General features: G+C 35.1%; 1 protein-coding gene across 10 annotated transcripts in view; it reads left to right on the top strand.

The window, feature by feature from the left end:
* The window catches only part of pleca (plectin a), a 214024-nt gene that overhangs the window by 37684 nt on the left and 159509 nt on the right, over positions 1-16831 (top strand). For 3 of the 10 annotated variants that reach the window (XM_073930988.1, XM_073930985.1, XM_073930983.1), the window contains exon 1: positions 15958-16303. The exons of the other annotated variants lie outside the window; for them this stretch is intronic. In XM_073930988.1, the coding sequence (XP_073787089.1) occupies positions 16213-16303 (91 nt within the window). In that variant the 5' untranslated portion in view covers positions 15958-16212. Of the gene's footprint in view, positions 1-15957; positions 16304-16831 lie in introns of those variants that run through there. 10 annotated transcript variants of the gene reach the window in all.

The raw sequence follows: 16831 nt of genomic DNA, 5'->3' as shown, positions 1-16831 counted from the left end.
ACACACACACACACACACACACACACACACACACACACACACACACACATACACACACACACGGACACAAAATATTGGCCAAGGGTGTGGTCTGAGGACTGCAGTGCTCTTATCTCAAATACTTCTGGTGATTGGTGTTGTATATGTTTAGGGATGATTCTGATATTGCTAAGCATATTATTATGTTCATCTGTGCAATAAATATGTTATGTTGGAGAGATTTTGTGGAGGCTTTTTAGTGGTGTGTTGACATCTTTATCATGCAGTGGAAAGTTGGAAAGTGTTTTCTGGATGAGCTACATCTATTGTTCAAAATGCAGACCTTGAGAAACGTTGACATATTTAACATTTATGCATTTGCAACACATTAATCAACAACAAAAAAAAACATATTTCAGTGCATTTAAAGTTGAATTGAAAAGAGGATTTACTAACTGGTATGCCCCAGGTGGCTCGGAGGATGAAAAGGGCTAAGCATAATTATGACAACCCAATATCTTTTAAGCTACCCTGAAACGTTAACTACTATGAATCGACACAGACAATGGACAAGGCAAAAAAGTGGTTTGCTTTATTTACAATGATAAAGATATAAATAATAAGAAAAAGTATATTTTCAAATGCGTACAATAAATGCAAAAGAAACAAATAAGGGGCGATGCAGAGGCGTAGTAGGTATTGCTGTCGCCTCACAGCAAGAAGATTGCTGGTTCGAGCCTTGTAGAGTTTGCATGTTCTCCCTGCGTTAGCGTGGGTTTCCTTCGAGTGCTCCAAAGACATGCGGTACAGGTGAATTGGGTAGGCTAAATTGTTCGTAGTGTATGAGTGTTATTGAGGGTATGGATGTTTCCCAGAGATAGGTTGCAGCTGGAAGGACATCCGCTGTGTAAAATATACGCTAGATAAGTTGACGGTTCATTCCGCTGTGGCGAACACATATTATTAATGTGACTAAGCCAAAAAGAAAATGAATGAAGAAACAAATAAGAAAATTTAAACAAACCTGATAAAGAGAAGTAAAATATGCGATGCCAAATCAAGGAAAATAAAAAAATTAACATCCGTTAACTGAACCCTCCCCACCTCTAAATGACTAAAGAGAAATCTAAAAATAGAAAACAACATCTTCGGTGTCACACATTCCTCACTACAACTACGCTCGCTGAAGAAAACTTACAGAAGGTAGCATCCGCTTCTTACCTATAATGAATTAACAAAGTATCATCTACGTGCATTTAACACGTAAGTCACATGACACACTTTACTTTCACTTCCCATTTAGTATATTTAAGCATTTGGTTTGGATGTTCAGAATAGATGTACAATTGAAAACAATGAAGCGTACCAGAGAACAGGTCATACACACAAGTGTCACACAGAGAGACAAAGAGCAGTGACAAAAGACGAAGGATTCCCCCAACTCTGGTACAAGTCGTCACTGGAGCGCTTAAATGACCCCTATCCTCTTCTCATTGGTCCACTCGTGAAAAATCGGAACACTGCATGCTGATTACTTCTCATTTGAGTATTAGTAGACTGTCTGCATAATATCTGTTGAAGCTACTCTATCAACAGACATTTAACTGACTATAATGCCTCGTTTCCATTGACTGGTACAGTACGATACGGTTCGGGTTGGTACGGGTCACCTTTATCAGGCTTGCGTTTTCACTACCAAGGGTACCTGTTTGGTGGGCGTGGTGTATCACAGAAAGTTTTAGCCAACGTCATTTTCGCTCGAGAAAATGTCTACAGTAAAGCTGTATGGGTTGCTTACATATCATATGAGAAGCACTTCTCACAAAACAGATGCTTTATACACATAAATACTTGTGTATAAATGTTTATTACTAACTTTTCTATGAACAGGATTTGATTATAACTGCAGATCAATAACAGTGCGAAATAGCTTACTGTAATGCCTGTAATTATTTAACATAAATAAATAAATGCAACATACTGTATATGAACACATACAGACTCTTAGAGTCTCCGATATGTTACCAACTACAGAAAAACTACACACAGCATACATTTTGTCCTTAATTAGGTTCAAAAACAACATAAAACATAGCCTGCAGTTAGTGCAAATTTCTCATCTGTGTCTGTAATCTTCAGCAGCACATGAAAACTCTGTTAGCGAGTAATTCCATCATTCTGAGTTCATAATAGTCCAAAAGGTGATGGTAATTGTTAAACATGGCAGTTTGTTTACGCTTGCTAAAAAAAATGTGCTCCTTTTTTCCGGCTTCTCCTTTGTTTTTTGTTTTTTATCGCACTTCACTTTCAAAAATGTCAGTTTGTAATAGGATCGGATTTCAAAAGCATGTCAATAACCAAGCGCACGTTATTATCATCAGCTCAAGAAGTTTGTTATTTCAGATATAGACACGCATGCGAGCGCAAGCAAGAAAGCGAAACTGCTTACGCTTCAGACTGGCTGAAATGGGGTAAATTTGCTCTTCTTTTTGACTATAGCTGTTCATCAAGACGACAACAAGGTTTGTTTGAGCCCAGGTCGACCATGGCTCGTTATTATATATATATATATATATATATATAAATATATATATATATATATATATATATATATATATATATATATATATATATATATATATATATATATATATATATATATATATATATATATATAAATATATATATATATATATATATATATATATATATATATATATATGTATATATGTATATATATATTTACACTGTAATCTCTCGGCTGTGTATTTTAAACATGGTGGCTCTTTTGTTTTCATTCTGGCTTGTTGCGCAAGCGAATGATGTTTCTTTGTAAACCAATAGCATTCAGCTGCGCGTCTAGCTCCGCCTTTTGGTACCCTTTCTTGTGTTTGGTACCCTTTCGAAAGGGTGCCGAAAAAGTTATATGGTACGGTTCCATTCTGTTCAGTACCCCTTTTGACAGTGGAAACGGCCATAATAGCATACCAAACCAAACCGTACCATACCACTTAGTGGAAACAGGCCATAAGAAACTTTGCAAGTACATGTCATCTTACACTAACCCCAACCCCAACAGTGTACTTACAATCTAATGAGAATATCATGCAGATACAATGTGACCTAAATTCAACAAAATGCTTTAAAGGGACCATCAAAATAAAGTTTTTTTCTCATTTTTCTCAAATATTTAATAACTTAATTTGGATAGAGTAAACAAAAGAAGAGTTTTATGCTTCTTTTTACCTTTTTAAGTACATACGTTTTGATGTATATATTCTTTTATGTCTGGAAATGAAAAGGAAAAAAAAATTATTTATTTATTTATTTATTCATTCATTCATTCATTCATTCATTCATTCATTCATTCATTCATTCATTCATTCATTCATTCATTTATTTATTTATTTATTTATTTATTTATGCAGTCTATCATTTCATCCTTCCATGAATTTGGTGTTCCTAGTGCCTTTTTTCCCACAGAGATGCCCATCTTTCTAGTAATAAACATATTTATATATTTTACCAGTTAAATTCAAATTTGATTAGCACTTGGCTGCTGTCCTGTGGCAGCAAATTGGCCATCTAAAAATCAGTCAGCACTTCTTTTAGCTCTGTTAAATCATTTATTAAAAATTAATCTCATTGTAGAGGTGCACAGTTAAAACAATAATCTTTTATATATTTATATCATATGTTTTATATTACAATCTTGATATTGTAATCATAATTATAAATATTGATGAAATAATCTCAGTAGCCTCAGTAGAGAACAATTACCATTTCCTCCTTACTGATCAAATAGATAAATAAATAAATAGAAAAATAAATAAATAAATAAATGCATGCATACATACATACATACATACATACATACATACATACATACATACATACATACGTAAATAAATAAAACAAAGCATTATTCTTTGTGAAACCAGTGTTACCTATAAAGTGTGTAATTATATCTCTTTATATATCAATATAAAAAATTAGTAGTTTTAGTTATCAAGGAACCTTTTAAAAATAAGTACAGCACTACTGAATATTAGTTTTGTTGTGGTGGAATGCATGATACTTTGAATTGAAATGTACAAATCTAACTTGTTTGGCTCTTAACTCCATTATAGATTTTAGAATCTGAAGTTCTTGGCCTGGTTTTACACACGGGTGCCTTCGTCTAGTGCAAGCCCCACAGAATGATCTAGAATGTCTGGAATTTGACTTGTGTAGGCACCAGAGAAAAGTGGAACAGCAAGCATAACATAGCATAACAGACATTGAACTGACAAGTTATAGACACAAAATAAAAACTCAAGACTGGCTTTATATATTAAGTTATTCATTCATTCATTTTCTTTTCAGCTGAGTCCCTTTATTAGTCAGAGGTTGCCAGAGCGGAATTAACCACCAGCTTATCTAGCATATGTTTTACACAGCGGATGCCTTTCCAGCTGCAACCCATAAATGGGAAACACCCATACACTCTCTTTCACACACATACACTACGCTACGGAGTAAATACGGAGTATAATTTAGCTTACCCAATTCACCTATAGCGCATGTCTTTGGACTTATAGGGAAAACCAAAACACCCTGAGGAAACCCACGCGAACATGGTAGAACATGCAAATTCCACACAGAAATGCCAACTGACCCAGCCGAGGCTCAAACCAGTGACCTTCTTGCTGTGAGGTGACATCACTAACCACTAATATATGTCGCTACCCATATATTATATTATATTATATTATATTATATTATATTATATTATATTATATTATATTATATTATATTATATTATATTATATTATATTATATTATATTATATTATATTATATTATATTATATTATATTATACAAGTCGATATATAAATACATCCAATACTTCCTTGGTGTCATTTCTGCACAGCACAAACTGATTATCAGTTGCTCCTCACAAAAACCACCGGCATGTAGATCTCTAGAGGAATGCAACTCACATTTATGTCATTAATTAAAAATGTACCCGACAGACATATTGCAATGCGACGGCCTGCTATCCATCAAACTAATATGTTTCTGCTGTAGAAGCTTCGGTGGTTTTATTTTAATTTACTGTCAAAATTTTGTACAATATGCTCCATAAAACTCATGGAAATATTTGTAACCTTTATAGAGCACGTCAAGTTGGATCAATTATTCATGATTAACTATAAATAGCACACAGAAGTTTATTCCACATACTTCCAGACCTCGAGAAATTCAGTGAATTATTTAGACATGATATTTTAGATTTAGACACAATTATTTAGATCTAGATAGATGCAAATACTCTAACTATCCATTCCTCACTGTTTGTTACTTTAAAGACAGATAATTTGCCACTTTTTAAAGCAGATCTAATATAAGATTTTATATGTTGAGCTTTAGTTATATATTAATACACGTGTGGCATTGTTGAGTTTTTATGTTAAGCAATGACATTAAAGAAAATTAAATTGCAAGTCATTCATTCCAAGTAATAGAGTTTTGTGTCTCTAAATGTAAGTCTTATAATAACCACATGGTGTCAGTAGTCCAAGCTAAAAATGTTGAAAAATGTGTTTCAGATTGAACACTCTTCATAGAGTTTCCAAAAACCTTTTTTTTATGATGATGATCACAAAGATCAGGAGTTTCTGCCCATTAGACTAAAATGCATTTGTCCTGGTGTGTAATGTAAAAACATGAGCAATTTTGAAGTATTATTGAGTATTAGACCATCACCATTGAGTATTTTGCTTGAAGTGACAATGCAAGAACATCAGAACAAAATCCAAGGGGTCACAGACAGATTTTTAAGAAGTCAGTAATATACAGCCATAAGAAAAACTTCATTTGTATGTATTTGTATACTGACTTTTTCAACACATCTTTAGTTATGCGGTAGCACAGAGTTAGAACTGTTTTTTGACTTAACACACAAACAGCATGACATGCGACATGACATCACTTTGTTGCAGAGATGCTATTGGTTAAATGAAGGCTAAGTAGAACACGTAAGCAGCTTGAAGCAGAAATCACGAGTATGGAATCGGAAGTATCGGAAGATACTCAAAATCAGACTCAGACTTGAGGGCAAAAAAAAAAAAAACTGATTAGGAAATCACTAAAAGGTAACTTAAGCTAATTGTCAGGTTACTATTCTTAAGTTCTTAATGGGAATAGATGTGTTGCAACCACATAGTACCACATTAAAAGCAACTCAACTCATTAGTGACCACAGAGCAACATACCAGCAATCCCTCAGACCCTCTAACATTGTGGCAAATGCCTTCTGGGCTGTATTTAATTTTTTAGAAAAGTAAATAAAATAAAATTAAGCTGACTTTTTTTCTTTCTGCACAGGTTTCGAGAGATATCTTAACCAGCTGTGAAAATATGTTTTGAGCACAGTCCATAAATATGTTGGACATGTAGTTTTTGCATCTTTTATGGCATATCCAGTTCCCGTAACTCTTGACAGATTAATCATCGGCTATTATTTTCATTCCACATTTGCCAAAGGTGTTCAGAGCACATATATCAGCATATATTAAATTATTTCCCAAGTTTTTTTATTCTATGAGATTTCCAAAACATTATTTATGTAGGCTATTTTTCCTGTAATATACACCACCTACTAAAATCAGCTTGCTTCTGAAGCCAACAATGTAAACAAAGTAGTTTGAGAAAGACTTTCTTAGTGACATTAAAAATGTCAAATACTGACAAGCATTATCCAGCATATTGGGGAAGAGGTGACGGGTTGATGCATTGTGGCCACCTCAGGAATGCTTGTAACAGGACACATCTGGTGTAAGGGATTACTTATGGGAACGGGCGGGTTTTGCCCCCTTGAGACCTTTGGGGGGTTGCAAGATGGCTGTGTAGCATCAAATATATAGCAGCTACCAGCTTGACTTAGTTTGCAGAAAGGGGGTAAGGAGAGACATGCAGCGCTGCATCTCTCACCCACTTCATTTTTAAAAGCTAATTGTATTTTAGAGTGATAAAAGTTCAGTTCCTCCGACCCCAGCCTCATCTCAGGAAGCTTTTCCATTTCCTCCTCTGATAGACTGTAGGACTTGCTTGATATGAATGGGCTTTATTTCCTGCTCTTATTCCCATTAGCTTACTTTCTTCTTCATTTAATCACTGTCACTCTCTCTGAAAACACATACACACGCATACTCCCACTGGCTTGGTGTCCAGACGTTAAGTGGTTGCCTATCAGAAATCCTGTATATAATGTACTGTTATTAGGGGATTTTTTTTTTAGTGAGAGGTAACATTTGTCACACTGCTGCCATTATTTAATATTTTCAGTGTTTTCTAGGTTGCCACTACCTTATTATACAGTATATATACTAATACTTACTCAATGTCCACTTTATTAGGTACACCTTACTACTACTGAGTTGGGCGCCTTTTACCTTCAGAACTTAATCCTTCATGGCATATATTCAACAATGTACTGGAAATATTCCCTTAGAGATTTTGATCCATATTGACATGACAGCATCACACAGTTGCTGCAGATTTGTTGGCTGGATCCATTACGTGATGCTCCCATTCCTCCAAATCCCAAATGTGCTCTATTGAATTGAGTTCTGGTGACTGTGGAGGCCATTTGAGGAAAGTGAACTCATTGTCATATGTCCTATAATAATCACATGGTGTCAGTAGTCCAAGCTAAAAATGTTGAAAAATGTGTTTCAGGATAAACACACTTCATAAAGGGTTTACAACAACCTTTTTTATGATGTTCATTACTAAGATCAAGAGTTTCTGCCCAACAAACTAAAATGCATTTGTCCTGGTGAATATTGTAGAAACCTGAGCAATTTTGAAGTATTATTGAGTATTTGACCATGACCATTGATTATTTTGCTTGAAGTGACAATACAAGAACATCAGAACAAAATCCAAGGGGTCACAGACAGATTTTTAAGAAGTCAATAATATAGGCATGATAGCATCACACAGTTGCTGCAGATATTGACATATTAACATGATAGCATCTCACAGTTGCTGCAGATTTGTCGGCTACACATCCATGATATGAATCTCCCATTCCTCCCCATCCCAAATGTGCTCTATTGAATTGAGTTCTCATGACTGTGGAGGCCATTTGAATACAGTGAACTCATTGTCATGTTCTAGAAACACGTCTGAGATGATTCGCGCTTTATGATTTGATGCTGGTTATCCTGCTGGAAGTAGCCATCAGAAGATGGGTACACTTTGGTCATAAAGGTATGGACATGGTCAGCAAAAATACTCAGGTATGCTGTTTTATTGACATGAACTAATGGGCCCATAGAAAATATCCCCCACACCATTACGCGACCACCACCAGCCTGAACTGTTGAGACAAGGCGGGATGGATCCATGCTTTCATGCTGGTGATGCCAATTTCTGCCCCTATATCTGAATGTCGTAACAGAAATTGAGACTCATCTGGCTAGGCAATCTTCTATTGTCCAATTTTGGTAAGCCTATGTGAATTATAGCCTCAGTTTTCTGTTCTTAGCTGACTGGAGTGGCACCAGGTGTGGTCTTCTGCTGCTGTAGCCCATCCGCCTAAAGGATCAATTAGTTGTGCATTCAGTGATGCTCTTTTGTATACCTCGGTTGTTATGAGTGGTTATTTGAGTTACTGTTGCCTTTCTTTTAGTCCGAACCAGTCTGGCCATTTTCCATTTGGGCCAACAGAACTGGCGTTCTCTGGATATTTTCTCTTTTTCAGATCATTCTTTGTAAACCCTAGAGATGATTGTGGATGAAAATCCCAGTAGATCAGCAGTTTCTGAAATACTCAGACCAGCCCGTCTGGCACCAGAACCATGCCATGTATGTACAAAGTCACCCAAATCACCTATCTTTCCTATTTTAATGCTCAGTTTGAATTACAGCAGATTATCTTGACCATGTCCACATTCCTACATTCATTAAGTTTTCGCCATGTGATTTGCTGTTTAGAAATTTGTTTTAATGAGAAGTTGTATCTAATAAAATGGCCGGTGAGTGTATATACTATATACCACCATACAGTATGTACTAATATTTATTTTATCTTTTGTAAGGATGCAAAATATATCAGTAGCCGTATTGGTATTTGCAGATGAGTGCTGTTTCATGCTGTCATTACATGCGGCCCGATAAGAAATTAAATGATCAGCAAATAAATTTTAGATTATTTTCTCTGATTGACCCATTTCAGATGCATGATGAATTTAGTTGTTTTTTAAGAGTTTTCCTAACTTTTTATTGTTTTTGATTAAAAATCTGGTCTTTTTTCCTTTTTAACATCTCTTTTTATTTTTGTACATTTAAAAATTTAATGAAAGGGCTGTTTAAGCATATTGTTATTAGTTTAGTGAGCATTGCTCTATAAACATTTTCTTTAGAAAATGTAAACATATGGTTTCTTTTTGTGGCTGTGCATTATTGAAAAGGTTTTGATCAATAAATATGATTTGAACATAATTTAAAAATTAGGCCATACTTCTGCATTTTTAGGGCATATCCTGTTAATCCTCTTCATTCTTGAAAGATTAATTTATGTTTTTATTGCATATTTGGCAAAGGTATTCAGACCATATATTTTTTAGGCATGATTAAATTGTCTCAAGATTTAATTACATTACATTGTTATTTATTAGATTACATCTCCAAAATAGTTCAAGAGATTCAATCACAATTTATGTATTTTTCCAGAAACTCTGTGTACTCCCTTCTCTCACTGTATCTGAGTGCATACAGAATCCTCAGAATTAATTCAGACATATTGTGGCTTCACAAAATATTTGCAGTAGTTTGAACAGATCAAACAAAAATATAAAACTTTTTACAATTACATGAAAAAATATCCTGACAAAGCTTTAGCAACAAATGATAAAGGTGCACACCGCCATTATTAGCCCACATTTTACACCAGATTTCAAGAATATCAAGTCATGCTTATCTTCTGTAAATTGAAATTTACTGAAAATGAAAATCAAGCAAGCAAATCATATACAAGTGTGTGTCACATATTTGGATTAAGGGGGAATAAGAGAGGTACTAAAGGGGACCTATTATGCAAAAATCACTTTAATAAGGGGTTTAAACACAGTTTTGTGGGGCAAAGCCCTGCATATTTGTTAAGAAATTTCCCCATTAGCATAGACAGCCCTGACTGAGAAGCAGCCGTCGGCCATTAAACCTTTTACCTACTGAAGATAATGTAAGTGACTAAGGGAATTATAAGTTTGGAGTTTTAGAATGCACAAAAGAACATTGTGTACTCCATAGACTGTCTTCGTCTGAGACACTGCTTTTAACATTTTCAGTTTTTCACAGAAATAACATTAGTCCAGTTTTAAATCTGCTGCTATTCTGATGCAGAGGTGTTTATAGCACAATCTCATTTGAATTTAAAGCCCAAAAGGGGCAGATATAAAAAAAATAATAATTGTGTGGTGTTTGAACTGAAACTTCATATACTAACTTTTGCGACATCAGCGACTTATTTTAAATTTTGTAAAAAGGAGCATATAATGTCTTCTTTAAGCCAGTGGTTCCCAATTCTGGTCTTCAAGACTTCCTGCCCTGCACATTTTGTATGTCTGTTACTTGACACACAACTATCAGTTCATGAATCGCTCAGTTAATGAGCTGGTGATCTAAATCAGGTGTTATGAGTAAGGAAGAAATGCAAATGTGCATGGTAGGGGGTCCCGAAACCCGGAACTGGCCACCACTGCTTTAAGGTATGCCACATTTGCCCACACACCACTAGTTTCAGTTTCACTTGAATGCAAATTTTGTTAGTGTTACGGTGTGCAGTACATGTTATCAATAGCAATGCTATTTTAGTAGCATTCAGTTAATATTTTTATTGTTATTTATTTTTTATTCCTTTTTTATTTGATTTTTTTTGAGTAATTTGTTATAATTTTTAATAATATTGCTCTTTAATTAAAATTGAAAACAAGAAAAATATCACAAAGCCGACCTTTATTCTTAATACTAATAAAGGCTAAGCATGTTTTGTACATTTTTGTAAATTTTATTCAGGACTACCAGTAGCTTATTTTACAATTATATTTAAATGATATTAATATAAAAAAGCTGTTGTAGTTCGTTAAAAATAGCAATGCAACATGGATCAAAGACATAAAATAATGGTGAAGAAAAAATAATTTTTAGGGTTCTTTTTAATGATCTAGGCGCAAAGTCTAAAGAGCATGGCACAAAAGCATTAAGGGCAGGTCTGAATTCACCTTTGCTATTTTAAGGACATAAAATATGGTTTGCGCAGCAGCATATGGTCCAACAGGGATGTGCTTAAGCTCTTAATGAGTAATGGGTGTGTTTTGAGCATAACGAGCAATAAGCCAATCAGAGTCTCATCTCCCATTCCCTTTTAAAAGTCAGTTGTGTCACACCATGGCGCATTTGCTATTTACATGTCGGACTTTTTAATTGGAAAAACTGAACACTTTACACGCGAGAAAACAGTAAAACAGACCATCTGCAGAGTGAGGATAAAGAACGAGCCTCCTCCATTCAGCCTCTTTTCTTTCTTTTTACTTCACTTTTACTCTTTACTTTACTCCTTTACTTTCGTGGATAAGGAAACGGTGTTGGTGTTGTACGCACCCATTAGCCTACATGTTTAATTTTGTTTATTAAGCACAAATATTTGCTTCAAAACTATTTCTCCCCGAGATGAAGAAGGCACGCAGGCAGTGTTTTTTATATTAATGTAAAAAAATAATAATTTGCGTAATATTTTAATCATTTTATTATTTTTCATATGTAAAGATATTTGTGAATTGCTTGTATTAAGCAATGTGTGAGTGTTTAAGGCGCACAAGTATTCAGAGATGGCAAAAGTACACACATCCTTTACTTAAGTAGAAGTACAGATACTCATGTTTAAAACAACTCTAGTAAAAGTAAAACTATTGACTACACTTTTGTACTTAAGTAAAAGTAAAGAAGTACGGCCTCAAAAATGTACAAAAGTAAAAAAGCAATAAGTACCCGTTTCAACCACAGTCCAAAGACATGCGGTGTAGATGAATATTAGGTAACTAAATTGTAGTGTATAAATGTTTGTGAGTGTGAGCGTGTATGGGAGTTTCCCAGTACTGGGTTGCAGCTGGAAGGGTATCCACTGTATAAAACATATGCTGAAATAATTGTTTCATTCCACTGTGGCGACCCTGTATAAATCAGAAACTAAGTTTAAGGATAGAGAGTGAATTAGGTAGGTAACTAGACCTCACATCCTATTGATACATTAATATAAACTAACTTACATTTTCAATTCTTATGTAAAATATACTTATCATATTTGACTGCAAACTATTTTTTTACATTAGGCTAAAGCTGCTTTATCCTCTTTAAATAATATCTCTCATACATAAGCTGTTATTTCAGTGTTTTTCTAGGGTATTGTGGTTAGTTTATTTAATTAATAAACATTAATTCTGTTACAGCTTTTCCTTATTCACTTTGGTTTATTTCTCAGAGCAGAATTGAAATTCTCGAAACTACCTGATAAATCAGATTATCATTGTGTCACTTGTACAAAGCAATTTCTCATTATGAACAACTTGCAAATGTTTTTGCAGATCCATGCAAATGATTATGTGCAAATCTCTGCTGTTTTCTACATTATCAATAGCTCATGTCATGTTGATCAAAAGATTTATTATTTTAGTCTCTTTATTTGGTCTCTGAATAGTCTCACTCTGCACAACATGTAATCATTTGTTCATGGATTAAGTCTTTACATGAAAAATGGCTGAACAGGTTGTCAATATTTTGTCATAATGACTTTTTTTATACGTTTCCATTAGACTTTTTTTTCTAAATCTGTCTATAACGTTTTCTACTGAAAGTCTAAAAGAAGGTTGTTCTAGGTTCACATTTTTATTTTGTTTGTTCTTTGTGCTTTGCAGTGCTGTCCTTTATGTATCACAATGACATGATCTGGCAACTAATTACAGCACAAACGGCCCAAAAATATTGCCATAGTTTACTTCAGAAGAGCCCTCCAGAGTACACTGATATTGACAACATGACTACTAAGTAATTTGAGTCATGTCATTCTGACATCACGGACATGTTCATTGAGACAGAAACTTAGTTTTGAGAGATGAACTAAGGATTCTGAGCAGGATGCTCAGGTTTCAATTCTGATCTGAGAAAGTGTCTGAGAAAAACTGTAATACATTTATTCTGTGCTAAAAACAACATATACAGCCATGGCTACAACCTACAAAACATGTGCATGATATTTTTTCACGGAATAAATTCAGCATCTTTTGAATGATATTTTTATTCATAAATTGCCCAGTATAGTTATTTTTGTTGTTACAAAATATTTGTTAAAATGTATTAATTGAAGACAGTAACAGTATAGGCCTACATGTATGAGTAAAATCATATCGTCAATAAAAAATGAAAAACAGCATAAATTTTGTATTAGGAAATATACCAGAAATAAAGGATTTGATTGTTTTAGTACTAAATGTACAAATCTTTACAAAAAACACTATATTTTGTGGTATTAGAATGAACGATCAGAGAAAGCCTGTGCAGTATGATCGGAAGTGGGCAAAAGGCTTAAGCATTTAAACGGCATGTTTTTGAACTGGAATGTGTCTCTTGTTTACCTGTGATCCAAATGAATAAAGGGTGTCTTATTAGCGTGAAAGAGGGCAGCATCAGTCATGTTAAATTTGCCGACTCCCTCTGTCACATCTGCATAGTCATCCTTGCCTTTCTTATGGTAATCTTCATAGAATAGCCCACGTACGGTGCATGATAGCCTTGAAAGAGCCACGCATGCAGCACACTGGCACACTGAGGAAAAATAGACTGACTGCATCAAGGCGCTCATATTGCGCAATGATAAGAAATAATATAGATCGCGACTCCAAACACATGAAAATGAAAGTAACGAGCCTAGTTTAAAAATGTATGAAGTAGAAAGTACAGATTTTTGTGTAAAAATGTAAGAAGTAAAAAGCTGTTAGAAAAATAAATTGTGGAGTAAAGTACTGATACCAGAAAAAAATCTACTAAAGTACAGAAACAAAGTATTTGTACTTAGTTACTTCCCATTTCTGCAAGTAACGCGATCTGCGCTGGACTTTAGGCCTACTTTCAGCTGGTCAAGCGCGAGGTCGATTTTAGTTCCTTAAAATTGCAACACTCCAACAATGTGCCTTGACACACCTCCTTTCTAGACTGGAACACCCATGAGTCACAAAGTGGCGCAAATAGATTTACTACTTAAACAACATGTCGCAAAGCTTTTTTTTTTTTTTTTGCTTTAAATAAAATCTGAACCCAGTACAACTTATTATCCAGAAAACACAATGATACATCACTGCCTTTTCATTCATGCTGACCAGTATTCTGTTCAGCTCCATAATTCATATTAATTTAAGTTTATTTACATTGTGCTTTTCACAAAAAATATTGATTCAAAGCAGCTTTACAAAAGGTGCACATTATTGTATAACTATCAAAATCAGAAAGGTTAAGGTTATTAGTTTCCATAACTTTATCAGTTACTAATGACTTTAATAATTATTTAGGAACTAATACCTTATAGCAGTTAAAGGGGTGGTCCAGAATGTAATTTTAAGGCTTGGTTGTGTTTATAAGATACAAAGCAATGTGTGCTCATGTTTCACTTAAAGGAAATGACGTTATTTTTTTCATATATCTCACTGCGTGGGGCTTTCTTTTTCGTTTTCTCTGATGCTCGGATTAAGTTATTTTCTGTAATATATCGTGACACTGCTGACAGAAGAATAAAGCACAAGATGTGGGATGAGACCTGTGTGAGCAGTGATTTATTTTTCTGCTGCGACCACGAGTTAGTTGAGCTATCCTGTATTATTTTAACTCAACGTGTTACACGACGTCTTTCACATATATCCGGAATATGCAGGTGTAAGTAATATGAATCATCCACATATCTTTTGCGACTTCATTATCTGGGATGTAAAACGCATGGAAAAGCTCCCTAAAGTGAATCAATGCAAAGTTGAGCACACCCATAGAGAGGTGCTACACATGCTAGTAAAGTGTGTGTGTGTGCTTATAGCAGTTTGACTGATAAATATGAATTTTAATCTAAATAGTTTGTGGTGCAAAACAGCATTTCCTGTTATTTACATCGTTGCTACCAAATACCATTAAGGCTAGACACTGTGCATGTCATGACCAATTTTAATAAATAAAAACACAGGTTGTAGTTCACAGCTTCTGCTTTGAGGAGATTTTAACCGAATCCAGCACTGAACTGGGAGATAATCTGGAGCTGTTATTTGTCAAATCATGCTTGCTATGTATTTTATAATTCTCTGGAAAATAATTAATATTGGACTGTAATCACTTCTGTCTTTATGTCGTGAACTTTGGAAGCCCAAATACAGAATGGTTTGGACGCGTTTTAGTTCTGTCTCTGGTATAACATTACAGCGCCTCTGGCCACGGCCCTTAGCTGCGTAGTGTGTGTGTGCGGTAAAAGTAAGTTTGTGATCTTACTGGCCCGGAAGTATTTTTTTGTAGTTCCCAAAATTCGTTTATTGTAGGCTTTGCTAAGCTAAATCTATTAAAATCAAGGTCTCCCTTTGCATTGAACTTTGAGCTTTTTACATTCAGAGATGTTGTTTATGTTCACACAGCTACATTACACATCAACTAAAGTTTAAAATATGATATCGTAGTGGACCACCCCTTTAAGTTATTATATATAAGCATAGTTAACCTGCAGTTATATAGTAATAGGCATAGTTAACATTTATTTTATCAGAAACAAAATCATTGTTGTGATATCAGATGTCTTAGAAAGCAGCATGTTGTTGTTGTGTGTACATGTGTGTTGCATGTATGCCTTTAAGAGGTGGGACTGTGTGTGTGTGTGTGTTGGTATTTCTCAAGCTTGAAGAGGGGAGTGGTACTGGTGGTCTGGAACGAGAGCCAGAACTGTGGGGGAATACTCTCTCACACACACTTATACACACACAAACACATACACACACACACACGCACACACACACACACATTCTCAGAGCTTGTAGAAAGTGAGCCTGTACAAACACACCAGTCTGTTCTGACAGACCAATCGTCAGGAAGGCACGTCCGAAGAAGGACCCGAAAGTAAAAGAAGAAGGGAAAACATTGGAGGGATTGACCTGACCTCACTCCAGGGCCATGTCCATGTACGATCCAGCCAGCGTGACACTCTTTGTAGACGAGCAGGAGTTTGTGCAAGCCTACGAGAACGTCAGGGAAAAGTATAAAGGTACATGAGCCGCAGCTGACACCGTCTGTGTGTGAGTGCACCATATGTGCGACTGTGATTGTGTGCTGGTGAAGACGGGGTTGTAGCTCAGTGGTTTATAAGTAGTTCCATATTGATTGGCACAGATGTGTGAGACTGCAAAGCTGCAGAGGACTGTAGCTCGAGGCAATGGTAGCTCTAAAACTTTGGATCGGTACTGCAGTTCTGCAGATGTTTCTGATTAAACACGTTAACTTCGCTGTGTAATTCAGATTGAATTCAGACGTCTGAAACCCACCTGGTGGGGTGTGTTATGGTGTTCAATCATGCAGCGAGGGACTGTATATTAACAACATGCCGTTTGAGACAAGTACGTTAATGGCTAATCATTTATTCTCGAAGAATGCATCAGAGAATTTCTGAAGCTGTAAAAATATTTATCTTCATTTGCTCAAAGGGATAGTTCACTCAAAAATGACCAATCTATCACCCTTTATTTACTCTCTTTTTGTTCTAAACTAGTTTTTTATTTGTTCTGTTAAACACAAA

Source organism: Danio rerio, chromosome 19 (genome assembly GCF_049306965.1).
Source record: "Danio rerio strain Tuebingen ecotype United States chromosome 19, GRCz12tu, whole genome shotgun sequence".
In the NCBI taxonomy this organism is placed as follows: Eukaryota; Metazoa; Chordata; class Actinopteri; order Cypriniformes; family Danionidae; genus Danio; species Danio rerio.
Note: the sequence above shows the minus strand (reverse complement) of the source record. Positions and strands in the feature narration are given on the sequence as shown.